Genomic DNA, 17,733 nt, shown 5'->3' with positions numbered 1-17,733 from the left:
GATAGGTCTCTATTCGAGTGGACTTTTTTTTTTACATACAGAGCTATTCAACCCCCCAATATGCCATTTCCTGTCGTTTCTATAGGTATCTTGGGAAAGTTATGTCCCAGCAATTTTCTTCATTAGACTAGTTTATAGCTTTCTTAATTTGTGATGCACATTTTATCTGCATCACCTCTCATAGTAATGTTAAATATCATCCTCTTATATTAAGAACGATGTTGTGGTCAGAGGATCCACTCAGTCTGGGTCTTTTCCTCTGAATAAGGACAATACAATGGCTTTTGTTATGATATTATTACCATGGAGCAGCAAAACGCTTCTGCTGCCTCTCTTTATGCCTTTCCCAACAATCGCTTATTGGTGATTAAGAAAACCTTGTGTCTTTTTTTTAATGGTTTGCCTTCTCCTAAAGCCAGATGTCATAAACAACGTTTTGTCCACTATATGCAATTTATAAACAGGCAATTATTTACGACAGTTGAACCTTTATAAAGCAATCAGCTGGTAATACCAGCTTTGGCTTGGCTGAACATTATATTTAATAAATATGTGGAGAAGCGTACGGAGGACAAAATTGGTTTTAGTCCTATTTTTTATATATATATAAAAAATACACTGATTTTTCTTCATTGAATTAGACCAGCTATCAATGTAGAAATAACCATATAAATCAATACAAAAATACAAGACAGACCACAAACCAAGCAACACCACATCGCTATAGCTCTGGTGAATACGATTCATTATTCCAATTCTCATTATGGTCTGTCACATATGACAATAGTCAGTGGTGACCTTATTTAACAATTGGGGTTTAACAGGGTAAAAGAGGATGAGTTCAGTGCACTTCCACTGAACACTTTTATTTTCTCTCTTAGCCTTCCTTCCATGGCTTCTCTTCTGTATATCATCCCAGCAGCCTAATTAGATTGTGAGCTCTGTAGACAAGGAATTAGTGCGCGCGCATATATCATATGGTCTGTAATATGTCATGAACCCATACACTGTCACTTTTGAAAATAAAAACAAGAGGGGAAAGGGAACAGTCACACGTAAACTATAACATGAATGTCCTTGCACAACAGATTATTTTATTAGGACTTAGAATAGAAAGTTGGCAATTTATTACAATGCCGTCATAATTTTCACGTAATTTATGTTATGTTTAAAATACTTAAATCATATGCAAGAAATGGGAAAGCAGTGGTCCAGTGCACTAAGAAAAATCCTCCACAAGCAGGAAGCTGAACTTTCTGCTTTAGGAATTGTTTTAAAAGAAGGAGAAATGTGAGTAGTGCACATTTAATAATAAATGACATAGCCCAAATGGTGTGGTGTAGTGGTTAGCATGTCAGACTAGGACTTGGGAGACCATGATTCGATTCCCCACTCAGCCATGAAGCTCACTGGGGGACCTTGGGCCAGTCGCTCTCTGCCTAACCTACCTCACGGGGTTGTGAGGATCAAATCGATGGTGGACTTTGGAATCTCAAACTTCAGTAGCACTCTGTGTGATGCTAAAATTCAGTGCCCGCCACACCTATCACACTCCATTCTGCATCCTTGTTGCAGCGCCCCCTGTGGTTCCAGCACCCAGTGTGGCCAAACGGCACCTCTGATCAAATGAGAAGGGAGAGAACCATGTAGTAATTATTATTATTATTTATTATTTATACCCTGCCCATCTGGCTGGGCTTCCCCAGCCACTTTGTGCTCCATGGAGGAAAGATGGGATATAAATGTAATGATGAATGCATGGATGAACAAACCACATGTAGTTGAAAGCAACTGGGGTGAAGGGAGGTTTTTTCCATTTCCCCCATATAGTTCTAGCCAGTGTTTGCTTTAATTTATACACAGCTCATTTGGTTAGCTTAGATATTAATCACTTGTGGTATAGAACAGCAGGTTCCATTGGCAAAGCAGGAGCAGAGAATTGTTTATAAAGTACCGTAGCTTCCCCTTCAACTCAAACATTCATTTACTTCAAGGTAATTTCTCTTCTTGATTTCAGGGCCACATTAAACATTCCTGCTAAAGACAAGTCAACCTTTTTCTTCTGTAACTTTTGAGGGACATTTACATTATCAATCAGAAAACAGGCGCCTAGTGCAAGCGTACAATCCCCAACCAGTCACAATTCCTGGATGTCTGCTTATTGTGTGTTTTCCAACCTGAAAATTCCCTTCAAAGGATGCAGGAAAAATATGGCACATCCCTAAGGAAACACAAGGAGAATCCATAGGCTTTTGAGTGATACAGCGATTTCTGCAATGCATAGGCTTCCCCCTTCTTCCTCATTTTTATAAAAAATGTGATGAACAGGGCCTATTAAAATGCATCAGGGCTTTGACTCTTTCATATAACATCTGAAGTGGCCCTCAGACGCTGCCACTTTCAAAAGAAAACACTCTAGTTGCATGGAACTCAGAAAATGTACAGCTCTGATCTATGCACAGGTTTGGAGGAAGGAAGAAATACAAGAGCTATGAATCGATAAATTAGTGATACCCCCAGGCAGTGGCGGGCAATCTCCAGCCCATGAACCTAATGAGGCCATTTCCCCCAAGCCACAGGCACCTTCCCTACACCTGACATTGTATCATGTCAGGTGTCAGACAGGTAAAGAAGCTGCTCCCTGCCTAGAGTATGATTTGCAGGCACTAACAACCAGCTGGTTGTCAGTGCTTTAAAAGCCCTGTGACTTTCTCTGACTGGCTTGATTTCTAACTGCTTAGTAGGCAAAGGAAAATATTGTGGTGATGCCAGGTGATAGGTTGATGGGTGGTAGCCACCTGTCAAAATGGCGACCTTAAGATCTCCCTGTAAAATACACCCTACCCCTGCCTTAAGGAGGAAAGCTGCATTCCTAGATTCTGGGTGCTTCAATCTATGCTATGAAAGGGACTCTTGGTTTATTTTGAAGGGAGGAACCTGAGGCTGCATATGGTTGGACTCAATGGCCCTGGTTGGACTCGATGGCCCTTGTGGTCTCTTCCAACTCTATGATTCTATGACCCACAGCCTAATCTCATGCAGGTGTGGGACCTCAGAGGGACAGAAGGAAGGTGTGAAAAAACAGAGAGGCAACTTATGGAGCGATGGGGGCAGTAGTAGGGGAAAACACTCAGCAAACAATAAGTTTAGACCTTTGGCAAAAGTGATCTGTTCTTCCTCCAGCAGCCCACCAAGTGGGGAGGGAGAGGGAGAAGGGGATGGCAGAAAGAGAGAGGGAGATGGGAGTGATTGCTCTCACTTTTGGCTCTGGGCTTCATGCAGGCCTGAACATTTACCCCTGAGTGAATGAACTCTTGACAGAAAAAGAGCTCTCCACACCTAGTTTATTACCCTTGGCTGCCACAGTCAAACAGTAGCAATACATGCATTATTTAATTTTTCTGAGAGTGGTGCCACACACAAAATAATTCTGTGTTCAAACAAGCCAGGAGTATTACTTGCACATATTGTAATGGCCTCTGGACCAGACTCTTTTGGGGCCTCTCTTCACATGTGATGCACTGTTGTTGGAGAGCTTCCCGCCAAGTAGCCAGGCCAATCAAGATGGAAGTCATAATGCATTCCAAACAACCCTTGTTCCAACATGCCTCCCGGCTTTGTCTTAGCAGAATTTCCATGCAGTACAGTTTATGCTGTTATTGTTTTCCTTGCGATTCTATTAAATATTCAAGGTAATAGTCAAAATCAATTGAAAAGCAGAAACATATTAAAAACATAAAACAAGACAATGTGTATAAAAATAGGCAATAAAAATCAGCAACTCTGCAATCCTCCATTCAACAAAACCTTGCTGTTGTTTAATTGTCTTAGTCGTGTTCAACTCTCTCTAACCCCATGACTCACTGAATGTAATAAACATGGCTAGGTTAGACCCATTGGTTTTGATGGGTCTGCTTTGAGTAAAACTTAGTTGAATACCATCCAAGATATTTGGTTCATAATTGAACCAAAATTGAGCAACAAGGTGCCTTGGGTGGTCTACCTGCAGAGGGAGAGATGTTTGGCTCCTGCCAGGGATATTGTAGGCCCTCTCTTCAGTTTACTGGCTACCCTACAACTGAAAATGACTAAATGTGGAGTAAAATAATAATAATCTGTTTTAGGTTCATTTGGTTTTGGGTTTCGTGGAATGGTTTTTAATGAGTAGTTGCTCATGTATCAGGAGAAGAATCAATGTTGCTGGAGAAGTACCACCTTCTTCAAAGAGAAGCCCTACTTCGCTCATATACCTTTTCTAGGATTCTTTGAGCATGTCAATAAACATGTGGCTGGGGGTCATCTGGATATACATGAACCTCTAGAAAGCTGTCAACAGTCCTTCACCAAAGGCTTCTGAGGAACTACCTGTTTATACTAGAGTATCCTGAATATGTCTCCATCGCGTCACTGCAACCTCGATAACAGTCATGGAAGGAGAGGGGAAATCTGGTTAATGGCTGAGGGAGAGGGGAGAGAACCTCCCTCCCAAACGCATACTGTTTTCTTAACTCTGAATCCCCTGAGAAGCAGCTATTATCTGTGAAGGGTAAAATACATGAGCATAATTTTTGTACCCTCCACATTTTCCTATCTCACAACTAACAGTGGCTTCAGGCAGAAGATTTAGGGTGAGGAATCAGTGAAGGTGCAAAGGGTTCGCTCCCAACTCCTTATCTCAAGGCTCCAACTGATCTGCAGACATAGCATTAGATCATGTACTAGGAACAGTTCTAGAGGCAGCCATTTTTATTGCAGCTGGTTTTTACTTTTTGCCTCATTATCCATCTGACTTTTTATGAACACATGGTTAATTTCCCTGTGTTTCTAACAATGCCTGCTGTGCTACTGATTATATTGCCTATAACCTCATGTTTCGCCCTGGGAAGATTATAGGTACACCACATGTCAGGACCGACAGATCAGTCGGTGGGAATGCAGTTGTCAGCTGTTTGCCCACGCAGTTGTGGGAAGCAACACACATGCTGAGGAAATGCTGCGTTACTCCACCATCGCCATTATGAAGCCACTTCTACAAAAAGACAGGCAGGCAACAAAACGGCTCCCCACATCCTATTTTTATTCCCCTTTGGCTCATTTTGAAACCCTTTAATGTGAATAAGCATGGGGGATAAATTCAAGTTCACTTTGCATTTAAAGGTGAACTTGCTTAAGCCATACTTTCTGTGAGAATATGAGAACCAAAAGACAGCTACGCTTCAAAATTCGCATTTCTCTGAATTTTGCAGTGCAGTTCTCAAGCCATGTTATGTGTACAAAAATGCATGTACTGAGGTAAAGTGTAAAAGAACATACAAAATGCACTACGTCTGGAGAAATTGCTTTGCAAAAAATGGCGGAATTGCATAGGCATATGGATATATGAGGAAGAATTTGCACCAGATTGCTGGTGAATGTTCATAAAGACTTCTTTTTTAAAATGCAAACTGATGGGGAAATGTGAAGAGCTGAACTTATGAATGGAAAAAATAGAAACTGAGAGAAACAAAAATTTACACATTTGCCCATCCCTAAACATGGCACATGAAAACTAATACTAGAATGAATTTTTAATACATGTCTAACCTTATAATGCTATGTGTTGAATCTGTGGAGTGCAATAAATATGTGGTATGCTTTTTCAATCTGATTTTCTAAATCAGAGATCCTTAATGCCTGGATAAGAAATCCAGGGTCGGGGTTGAGGTAAGAAAGCAGCTGAAATTAGGAGAAACTTTTCATGTGGTTTCAGTGGATGTCTCACCTAACACTCGGATTGCTTCCCTCAATTCTGGTCCCTGCATTATTGAGTTTTCTGTTCTGTAAAGCTACAATTTGCCTTGAGGCCTGCACAAATCAATAGGAAAGAAAAGGGAAGGGTAAAGGAATAAAAGAAATGGAACCCACCCAACTCCCTGATAAAGCCAAGATCAATTATCTTTCTCTGATTGCTACACAATGATTCAAATTTCCCAGAAACTCCAGTGCTTTACATTCTTCTGAAAACATTTAGGTTTGATTCACTACTTAATGGGGGTGAAAACAGAGGATCATTGACCATCATTGACCTGGTTGTATATTACATCCCAACAAGTGGTGAGAATATTAGGTAAAAATGTAAAGGGACCCCTGACCATTAGGTCCAGTCATGGCCGACTCTGGGGTTGCGGCACTCATCTTGCTTTACTGGCCGAGGGAGCCGGCGTACAGCTTCCGGGTCATGTGGCCAGCATGACCAAACCACTTCTGGCGAACCAGAGCAGTGCATGGAAACGCCGTTTACCTTCCCGCCGGAGCAGTACCTATTTATCTACATGCACTTTGACATGCTTTCGAACTGCTAGGTTGGCAGGAGCAGGGACCGAGCAAAGGGAGCTCACCCCGTCACAGGGATTTGAACCGCCGACCTTCTGATCGGCAAGCCCTAGGCTCTGTGGTTTAACCCACAGCGCCACCCGCATCCCTGGTGAGAATATTACCACTCCCCTAAATACTATATCTAATTGAATGTGTGGTGAATTTATTTTTGCCACTTGGCATGACAATACAGAAGATGGGCTTAGCAAACAGCAACATGGGAAGTGTCTTCTCTGGCAAAGGCATAATCCCCATAATCAAACAGTAATCTCCAGACACTTGGCTTACTTCTTGGAGACATTTAGACTCTAAATTTCAGAAGAACAAGCAATGTCTGTTCTGCATAATGGTGAGAATCCATTTATGCTTCCCACTGAGTTTGTGGTGATAACCGAAGCTTTAACCATTACTGAAATATGTTTGGAGGTTCCTGTGAGTTCCCTGTTGCAGAAAGCCAAATTAATTCCTGCTCTTTTCATTTCTGAATCAATCTTGTAAATTTATGTACTTGGGCGCATATTTGTTTTGCACTGGTAGATTGTCATTCATGCGTTGAATTCTAAATCAGCAGTGTACCACTGGCAAATTTGCTCAGGGTGGTATCATTAGCCTGTGAAACATTTTAAACAAATAAATAAATCTGTAAATATTCATTGCAGTGTTTTCATTCAGTTTCAAGAGCGGGGCTGCTTGCACTTTGAACTAAATGCATTGCAGTTCTATACCTAGTTAATCCAAACACTATCCAAAGAAAGCTGAATTATGTATTATTATTATTATTATTATTATTATTATTATTATTCTGAAAATTGAGCAAGTTTGCATAATTGAACAGTTTTCGCTGACTTGGTTGCATAATGTGCTCAGGACTGCTAGTCATGGCGTTGGGCAGTGAGCAGCAAAGTCCCACTCCCAGCAACTTGGATCCTTATTCAATGACCTCTCAGGCTGAAGGCAGCCCTGTTTAGGGAAGTTTTTAGTGATTGATGTTTTAAATGTATTTTTACTCTTTTGTTGGAAGCTGCCCAGAGTGGCTGAGGAAACCCAGCCAGATGGGTGGGGTATAAATAAATTATTATTATTATTATTATTATTATTATTATTATTATTATTATCATCATCATCATCATCAGATTTCTGAGATTTTAGCTGGTATTGTCCACACACTTCTAAACATTTCTTTCATAGCCCACAAGGACTTGAAAGTAGACTTTTTTCAAAGGAAAAACAACTCTGATTCTCTGAAAACTGAATTCTGTACCCTGTGTTATATTGTGCATTTTTTCTGCACTTGGAAACAATTACAGCAAACCCAGCACAACTGTCTGTTTATGAGATCGTTCCTTAAAGGATGGCTGACATGTAGAAATTCTTCTTATGGGCATGTCTTCCCTGTAGGCTGAAGATGCCATGATGGATGTGTATGACATCGTGTATGAAGATGTGAGAAGCAACTCTTCCAACACCAGGAGACAGGAGCTACATACCATCCACAAAACGGTGATCTGCTTGCACATTTTGGTCTATACTCTAGGGGCCGTTCCACAGAAACCAGTTTCTAGGATTTAGAACCTGGTGTTCTTCACCCTCCACACCCTGCCACCCCCAGTGATGAGGGCTGGGGTGGCATGCTCCATCCTCGCAGGGGGTGGCGGCGCATGCACTCCGGGCCTTTGCAGACAACACGACACCCCTGACTGGAGCACAGGCTATTTGGTTCTTCCCAATGACTTGCCTGGAGAAATAGATTAGCAGTTGGCAAGACCAATGAGGGGGAAACACCCTCCCCCATTGTGGTAAGCATCAAAGGTCCTGGTGAATTGCTGAAATTTTTCCTTGGCTGCCTACACTGATATTGTGTAAGCAATCATGACATAGCACGTTTTAGCTTCATTCTATTATGCCCCATATCTGTTTCCAGGTTTGAATGGAGTTTTGTGTTATCTGTTAAATTCTGACCCCTCTGAGACAGTAGGCTACATAACAAACTCAAAGGCAATTTGCTTTTGCTGGTCCGACCACTAGCAAGAATGAGGCAATGAGGTAGCAGGTGTTGGGGGAGCAGTGGCAGTCCCCTGGCGGCTGCTCCTGGAACCGTCCATCATTTCCCTCTTTGTTTGCTAGATGGCCTGTCCTGAAGCCACTAAGCTTGCCTGTTCACCTCTGGCGCAGTGGAAGATATTATCCTATCGCTAGTGTTGAAGCAAAACTCAACTGCTAATCCAGTTGACTTCTGTATATGGAATAGCGGAAGGGATGCCATCTTGTCCTTTGCTTGAAGCAGTAAAATCTCCTCACTTGGGCCTGCTCAGGACCAAACTAGATGCGACATTGCACAGCTGTTTTTCATTTAACAGATCGCCGGCATGGGAGGGAGATGCTGGACTGGGATTGTAGCTTGGGGAGAAGGAGGGCTTGAATTCTCTGGCCCAGCTGTAGTCCTGTTCGGAATCACATACATAGCCCTTGCAGCTGATATTCACAGTGGGAGGAAATCTCCCATTGGTGGAGCCAAAGGGTTAAAGCCTACCTCTCACCAGGCCACAGTCCCAGTTTTGTGCTTCCTCCACACCACACCATCCCATGCCAGCTATTGGTTAAAACGAAAACCCAGCTATCTTATGCCAAACTACCCCCATCTCGTTTGGCCCTCAGCCACATTTAAAGCACATACCACCAACACCCCATGCAAATAAGAAGAAGGAAGGAAGGAATAAATATGAATGTGGTAACTGTAGTTGGTTGAGAGTGCTGGGAACTGCAGCCCTGTGAGGGGTAATGGGGATGTGCTATAAATGTATGGTGCTACAGCACTTGAATTCCTACTCTTCCTTATACTGCTGCTTATGGATAAGACAATGCTGCGCCCATGAAACTGCCCTGAGAAGAGTAGTAGAGAAGGGCATTCCATGAGCAGGTGGAACTTTGCAGCAGGGAGCAACTTGGAAAGCCCCACCGTTCCTGGAGCAAGGAGCAAGGAACATCAAAAAAATAGCAGCTTTGTGGATGAGTGCAGGAGAGAAAGCAGCGTTGAGGGAATGTTTGTTGGAGAGGGAGAGACGGAGAGGTATGCTTCTCCTCTCCAGATAGCTGACTAAAGGAAATTCCAGATTCTTTGCACTGTGGGAGCTGTTTTTGATAAAGATCTAATTGGAGCCATAGGGGAAAATCAACACGTGCTCTTTTACTATATGGACTCCTCCTTTCTTTTTCCTACACTAACCTTACGTTTTCCAGCATACAGAATTCAAACCCACATCTTGTGTTTCTAATGACAGGGTGGGGGGGATTAAAAAAATATATGTTCCCAACAATGCCTACAAATCTACTCTGTGTCTCTGCTACCAATTATTGGGTGAAGACATGGGGAAGGGAAGAGTCAAGGAAGCACTGTTCTTCCTTGTGCATGCCTAACTCCCAGGGGTGTGTGTGTACAGGACTGCAGCCCTGACCTATTCTGTAAAAAAAAGAAAGGCAGCAGAAGTCAGGCTTTGCTTTCTTCCTGAGCCAAAACTGATCAGTCAGACACAATGGCTATGCTATAAAGAAACTATAAAGAACATGTTTTTCTGCCCAAGAGAGAATCATCAGGCACCTAGCCAGGGCCTTTATGTTTTTGTTTTTCTTCGTTTGTTTTGTTTCTGACCACCACAGTTTTTGCTGTGGCCAAATGCCATGGAAGTCAAGGTTCAGGTACCCTTAGGAGTCTTGTAGAAGAGGGAATTTCAGCACTCTGCCAGTACTATGATATCATAAGATGTGCCTTTGAAATTCCCAGAGGAACCTGACCTGGCTGCACCCTAGCAGCTGCCTAGCTGATGAAACAAGCTGTTTTTAAAACGATGGTCCTTCATGCCCTCAACGCAAAACCACTGCCAGATTAATAAAACATTACCTTAGGTGATTTAAGGAAATTGTTGATATTCTCAGACACGTCATCTTTTGTACAGAAAATTAGGTATAAACAGGGGCACCATTTCTGAGGAACCTGGACTGGGGCAATAATAAAAGCCACCTAGATGACCATCTTTTCACTATCCCAGAAGGTTTTGATGGGACCTCTATAGAATTCATGTGTCAAATACCACTTTATGGCTGGACCTTAAGGGAATGTTTGCCTTTATTTGTTTTGAAATTCATACTTGTATAATATGGATATACACAATGCGACCCAGCCAGGGATGCGTGGTGTACCTGTACTTCCTAATTTATGCCACAAAGTGGCGGGGCAAGGAGGTTCTGTGAGGCTTACATCATACATTGCTGTGCAGACCAGTAACATCACCACCCTGTTGCATAAGATTTATACTTCCACAAAATGCTTGAAGTATTTGCCAGGTGCAACGTCACAGAACCTGCATCAGGATTCATCTGTTTGCGCAGTGCTGAATTGTGCATCATATGAACCAGGCCCTCTCCCATATTCCCACACCGCTTGCAGCTATGCCTCTAAATAAATGCACAATATTTTTGTTCCATTGTGTCATTGGTTGTATTGCATGGAAAATGCAGGACGTGCCAAGAAATAAAGGAAAATACTGGTGAGGAGTGAAGGACTGAGTGGTTTGTCAATGGGAACGAAACCAGTGGCAACTTTTGAAATGCAGTATCAAACTTATAAAAGATGCAAGTGAGAAGCAATGCAGAAGCATTTGTTCACATAATATCATGAATGGAGACCATGGGTGGCAAACAGCCAAGTCCCGACATCAACTTAAAGATTTCACTTGTGCAAGAGAACTTACTCTCCCCCCACCCCCGTGGGTCCACTAAATCTCTGGCATAGATTAAGAATGGGTGTGGCGCTTGCTAAGGGAGAAAAGCAGGGGAGGGGAGTTCTGCTGTACCAATGGAACAAGTTAGTCGGATACTCCCCTCTATCTTTAATCCTCAGTCTGATGGCCAGCTGTTATATCAACCACTGCAGTTATAATAATGTAGGGTTTAAGGCTGAGGAGGCAAAGCCTTTGCAGTTTACCAGTAACAAACCAACAGACGACAATCAAAACTCTTCTTTAAGGGTTTTGTTTGGAAAAGAAAAGCAATAATACGAGTGGTGCTTTCCCCTTTCTTTCAGTTTCTCTGTTGTGGGAAAAAGCCACCCTTTGGAGAAGCAAGCAGGATTGAAAAAGAGATGTGCCAATCAGAAGCTGTGGGAACAGAAAAGGTAAATTATATGTGAGGCTGGGAAGCTCTGCAGTACAGTCAGTTCAGGTTCGAACGAAGCAATTCTCACCTAGCTGGGGTATTAGCAAAACTGGCCTTGTCACTCTGGCACCAAGATGTTTCCTGACATCATCTGGGCTAGAAGTTAAACAAGATGATAGTTCAGGACACTTTCAGTTCTATGAAACACTTAATAACAACAACAACAACAGCTGCTGCTACTGCTACTGCTACTGCATCTACATTTATATCACACCTTCGCTCCAGGGAACAAAACATGCTGTATATGGCTCTCCTCCTTCACATTTTATCCTCACAACAACCCTGTGAGGTAAGGTAGGCTGAGGGTCAGCGACTGGTCCAAAGTCAGTCAAGGAGCTTCATAGCTGAGTAGAAACTTGGAGCCCTGGCTTCCCAGATTCCAATCTAACCATGAAACCACACTGGCTGGTATGAGTATTTTGAGAGGAATTATTGGAAGGCAGAGCACTAATTTTGTGAGAATGTCAGAGCCCTGCTGGATGATACCACTCTCCATCTGAAGAGACCAAACAGTCCATCTAGTTCAGCAGCCTAACTTCCAAGTTAGTTGCCAAGACAATGCCTCTGGGAAGACCACAAGCAAGACATGAAGTCCTTATCCCACTGTTGGTCTCAAGCAGCTTCTGTTTGGTGGCATGCTTCCTCCAAATCTGTGAGGAGTTGGGGAGGGAAACAGAGAACCTGGTCCTCTCTGAATTTTTATTCAGAAGTAAATCCCACTGTGTTTCAATGGTGCTTACTCCCAAGTAAGTGTGCATAGGAGTACAGCCTTCATTTATTATCTTGTCCTCTAAGCTATTTTCTCTCATATTTCAGGATTGCCTAGAAGAGATCCAAAACTTCCTGAAAAAACACATGACTTTTGTCTCTGTGCTGATGACCATTACAATTTTCTTCATGGTAAATATTTGTGTTCTCTGGTATCCTCCTGTTTTCCCCCTTAATCAACAGAAGCAGAAGTGCAAATCTAGCTTTATGGATGGCAGCATAATTCTGCAGAAGTGGCAGCATTCTGCCTCGCTAAAAACAACAACCCTTTTCTAATAAGTCACAGGGACCAAAAGAGCTTAGTTATTGGGTGGGAACCTAACCCTTAGTATAAACCTTCCAGTTGCGTCACTGGAAATAAGCTATCTGTGTTTAGATTTCATTATGGACAGTGTTTTCATGCTTTATGGGCACTATTTCCTGGGAGGAGTGTCTACCTGGAGGGGGAGGAGCAAGGTGGGTGCTGTGTGGGCACACACTGGTGTATCCAGTCCAGTGCTCCTGCTGGTGTGCCCATGCATCTCCGTCCTTGCCAGAATCTCTACCCTCCTGGTAAGTGGCAGTGACAGCCCTGCCAGGAGGCTGTTGCTGCAGTTCAGCTCTGCCCCTGTCAGGGACTGGGCAGAGGAGAGATGGTGGAGACAGCCTCCCCAGCCAGACCCTTACAGAGAAGAGGAAGACAGTTTAGATTTACAACAGGGGTTTGAGGGAGGTAACAGCTCAGAGGAAGATGAGGGGGAAAGATGGGAAATACAGTGGTACCTCAGGTTACATATGCTTCAGGTTACAGACTCCGCTAACCCAGAAATAGTACCTCGGGTTAAGAACTTTGCTTCAGGATGAGAACAGAAATCATGCTCTGGCGGCGTGGCGGCAGCGGGAGGCCCCATTAGCTAAAGTGGTGCTTCAGGTTAAGAACAGTTTCAGGTTAGGAACAGACCTCCAGAACGAATTAAGTACTTAACCTGAGGTACCACTGTAATGGGAGAGGAGGAGGAGGAAGCACCAGTGGGGGCAACAGCTGACGGACACAATGTCTTTAGAAAGAATTCCAGACTGCCCCTCCCAGAACCCAGCAAGCCTTGAAAGTAGGAGAGCAAAGAGCTCCAAGACAGAGGGCACTTATCAGCATCCGTAGGTGTTTTCCTTAATTTGGCAGTGCACAACTGGCCATGCTAGCTGACACCATCCTGTAATAATTTAAGAATATAAAGCCCTCTATCCTCTCCCACCAAAGGGTCATACATCTCTCCCTCTGTTTCCCTCCTTTCCTCTCTCAGAAACAGATTTCTAGTGAGTGGCATTGATTTGCAGGTGACTGGTTTTTGCCAGGAGGATGTGGTTTCAACCCCAAGGATCAGAGTTTCTGTGCTCATAAGGACTGAGTCTTCCCATGCAGGTTCACTTGCCAGTTGAGTTGTAGCAAGCAGCTGCTATTGTCTGTGCCAAGTTGGCAGTAAATTTGAACAACAACAAAAGCTGCTTTGATGATTACTCTGAAACTGTGGAACCACTCCCTGGAAGAAATGAAGGAAACTACCTCTCAGCTGACTTTTCTAAAGGGTTTTTTCTTCCTTGTACACCTTTTTACTAAAGACCATCTTGTTTCTTTGACTGTTACATGGTGGCTGTTATATGGTGACTTATATGGTGGCCCCATATTATTTATAGATTTGATTGTATTGCATTGTATTTTTATTGCTTTGATAGAAATCGCTTTGACCCTGTAGAAAAGCAGTAGAGAAATACAGTGGTACCTCGGGTTAATACCGTATTTTTCGCCCCATAAGACGCACCGGCCCATAAGACGCACCTAGATTTTAGGGGGGGGAAATAAAGGAAAAAATTTTTATTTCCCCCCCAGGTGCGCTGCGCTACACCAGGAGCTTGGGGCGTGCGGAGCTCAGCGCGCCCCAAGCTTCTGCGTGCCGGCAAGGTCTCCGCTAGCGTGGGAGAGCCGGGCGCCTCTCCCAGGGCTAGCGGACCCCTGCGCTAATCCAGAAGCTTGGGGCAAGCTGAGGTCAGCGCGCCCCAAGCTTCTGCGTGCCGGCAAGCAGTCCGCTAGCCCTGGGAGAGCCGCGGGGCTCTCCCAGGGCTAGTGGATCGCTGCGCTATACCAGGAACTTGGGGCGCGCTGAGCTCAGCGCGCCCCAAGCTTCTAGGTGCGCGCAAGCAGTCCGCTGCCGCCCCAAGCCTCGCGCACCCGGCAGGAGGTCCCACCGGGTGCGCGAGGCTTGGGGCAGCAGTGGACTGCTTGCGCGCACCTAGAAGCTAGCAGTCCGCTGCCGCCCCAAGCCTCGCGCACCCGGCAGGAGGTCCCACCGGGTGCGCGAGGCTTGGGGCAGCAGCGGACTGCTTGCGCGCACCTAGAAGCTTGGGGCGTGCTGAGCTCAGCGCGCCCCAAGCTTCTAGGTGCGCGCAAGCAGTCCGCTGCCGCCCCCAAGCCTCGCGCACCTGGCAGGAGGTCCCACCGGGTGCGCGAGGCTTGGGGCGGCAGCGGACTGCTTGCCGGCATGCAGAAGCTTGGGGCGCGCTGACCTCAGCACGCCCCAAGCTTCTAGGTGCGCGCAAGCAGTCCGCTGCCGCCCCAAGCCTCGCGCACCCGGTGGGACCTCCTGCCGGGCGCGCGAGGCTTGCAGGCATTCGCCCCATAAGACGCACCCCGATTTCCCCTTCATTTTTGGAGGGGAAAAAGTGCGTCTTATGGGGCGAAAAATACGGTAACTTAATTCGTTCCGGAGGTCCGTTCTTAACCTGAAACTGTTCTTAACCTGAGGTACCACTTTAGCTAACGGGGCCTCCCGCTGCCGCCACACCACTGCCATGCGATTTCTGTTCTCATCCTGAAGCAAAGTTCTTAACGTGAGGTATTATTCTGGGTTAGCAGAGTCTGTAACCTGAAGCGTCTGTAACCTGAAGTGTCTGTAACCCGAGGTACCACTGTACGAGGTGTCTAGTGAAGTTGTTCCCCTCAACTTCTGCAAGGGAACTACTTCTTCTCCTCCTCCCTCCATGCACCCCCACCCCCAAATTTGTCCTGAATTTCCCCCCAAACCTCCAGAGGTTTGGGTTGCGTACAGAGAGAAGAGAGGGAGGGAAGTTCCACTGCCCAAGTGGAAGTCCTTGGACAAATGTAACTATTGGACGGAACCCACTATAATTAATTAATTTCTTTTAAACAACAAAAATGTTTTTAATTGTCTTTCATTTATTTACCTACCCTAGGTGTATGGGATGAGCTTAACTTTGTTCCTCTGGTACGCCATCCACTTTAAGAAGAGTTTGGATCGGAAGGGCAAATACACACTGCCAAAGCAATAGGAATTTGGCTTTAGACTTCTGCACCACCAGGGGAAAAGAGCAAGACTGTTGGAGACTCTGAGAAACTGGAATTTGTGCCATGACTGTGGGTAGATGCTGGGTGGTCCTATTCAGTCCCCCCGCCCCAACACACACAGATGTGCCATCTCAGACGTGACTGTGAACTCCCATGACAGCTGCAGCATCTGTCAACAAAGACTGGCTAAAGTGATGATCAGGCAGCAGAAACATGAAATGCTGAGTGGAAACATGGAGGCAGGGTATAAACCGGGAACGAAGGACTTGCCCAGCCACAAGTGTGTTTGCCAACTGAAAGCCATCATTTAGAGCCCCCAAAATAGCTAGTCAAAACAGAACAACATACCCCAGTGAAAAGCAAACTCAAGGAAATGGAAATTACTTGGTTCAATAACCAGTAAGAATATTTTAAGGCTCAGGAGAGAGAGAAAACAGCAGCTTGCTTTACATTATTATTTTAAGCAGTTTTATAGCCATTTCTGAACATGAATCAGACCCTATTTGCATATTTTGTAAGCTTCCTTGGTTTGAATACGTGAAGATACTCTAAATAGGGAAGAACCCATTTGTTTAATTCAAACACACACATGCACAGTTGTGACAGAAATGGGTGCTGTTCTGTTAGGCCTATGCTGCACCCCACCTAAATTTAGTCATGATGAGTAAAGCTGGAATCCTAAACACGCTCACTGAAGAGCAAGCTCCACTGAATGCAGTATGATTTGTTTCCATGATTTACTTTACTTAGTCATGATGAGTAACTTAAGTTCAGTTGTAGCCAATGGAATTTACAGCTCAGCCCAATTCCCATTAATTTTAGTACAACTTGCTCCTGGTTAACTGTGTATAGGATTGCAATGTTGCTTATAACTTACTTTAGCTGGCTACGCAGTTTGGAAATGTAGATCTTAAATGGTAACCATGCAAGTTGTAATACACTGTGCCTCCGGTTAAGATCTAGAATGAAAACAGCACAAACTAGGAATAAGCTTTTATTCTTTTGATTTAATATCAAAGCCTTTCCTTTTATATTACTCTGAATTCCTGTAAATAAAATGTATTTGGTTAAGTAGATGTGTTCTGTTCTCATATATCCTAAAAAAGGTAAAGGTACCCCTGCCCGTACGGGCCAGTCTTGACAGACTCTAGGGTTGTGCGCTCATCTCACTCTACAGGCTGGGAGCCAGCGCTGTCCGCAGACACTTCCGGGTCACGTGGCCAGCGTGACAAGGTGCATCTGGCGAGCCAGCGCAGCACATGGAACGCCGTTTACCTTCCCGCTGGTAAGCAGTCCCTATTTATCTACAGTACTTGCACCCGGGGGTGCTTTCGAACTGCTAGGTTGGCAGGCGCTGGGACCGAACGACAGGAGCACACCCCGCCGCGGGGATTCGAACCGCCGACCATGTGATCGGCAAGGTTTTACCCACAGCACCACCCGCGTCCCTCAGCTCATATATCCTACCTAGCCATAAAACTCTGTTGTTTTGTTCTAGATACTACAATAAGTTAGAGCATTACTAAATTGCCCGAAGTGAACTGAAAATCCAAGATTGAATGTACTAGCAGGAGATCATACAGAATCATGGTTCTGCCCATTGTCAGATTTTGAAGTAGCTACTGGTATGGATAAAACCAATACTTTGTAGTGCTGTGCGATAAATTGCCATCTCATTGAAATAACATTGTGGTAAGTGTTTCAACAAGGCAATATTCCAGTGAACAAAAGGAGGAGACTTGACAGCTTCCCAGGAGGTAGCTCAGCTGAACAGATGATTTGCAGATGATTTGCAGACACCTTGTCTCCTTTGTTTGCTGGCTTCCTCTTCCCTCCTAACTAATAAGAAATGAAGATAGGCCCTCCCACAAACCAGCAAACTCTTTCAGCATCACAGGTATCTTTCCACTTGGAACTCAGCTAATTATGCAGAGCCTGCTAACAATCCAGCAGCAAGCCCCCAGGGCTAGGCAATCAAAGATCCAGCTGCAAAGTAAACAAAGAAGGTAAACAAAGAACTGGAAAGCATCTATTTCTTCCCTCATACTCACTCCCACCAGTGAAAA

The 17,733-nt window shown here is 44.5% G+C and overlaps 1 protein-coding gene across 2 annotated transcripts in view; it reads left to right on the top strand.

Annotated features, from left to right (window-relative positions):
* Positions 1-16,738, top strand: part of TSPAN32 (tetraspanin 32) — a gene marked incomplete at its 3' end in the record, with an annotated part of 35,887 nt that extends 19,149 nt beyond the window's left edge. The window contains exons 5-8 of one of the 2 annotated variants that reach the window (XM_083493838.1): positions 7,753-7,854; positions 11,432-11,521; positions 12,379-12,462; positions 15,556-16,738. In XM_083493838.1, coding sequence (XP_083349964.1) covers positions 7,753-7,854; positions 11,432-11,521; positions 12,379-12,462; positions 15,556-15,651 — 372 coding nt within the window. Of the gene's footprint in view, positions 1-7,752; positions 7,855-11,431; positions 11,522-12,378; positions 12,607-15,555 lie in introns of those variants that run through there. The other variant, XM_083493837.1, reaches the window with a different exon arrangement.
* Positions 16,739-17,733: the final 995 nt, after the last annotated feature.

The sequence above is a fragment of the Podarcis liolepis genome (assembly GCF_965112155.1).
Source record: "Podarcis liolepis genome assembly, chromosome: 1".
Classification (NCBI taxonomy): domain Eukaryota; kingdom Metazoa; phylum Chordata; class Lepidosauria; order Squamata; family Lacertidae; genus Podarcis; species Podarcis liolepis.
The sequence above is the reverse complement of the archived record's forward strand: the minus strand, read 5'-3'. Positions and strand labels throughout refer to the sequence as shown.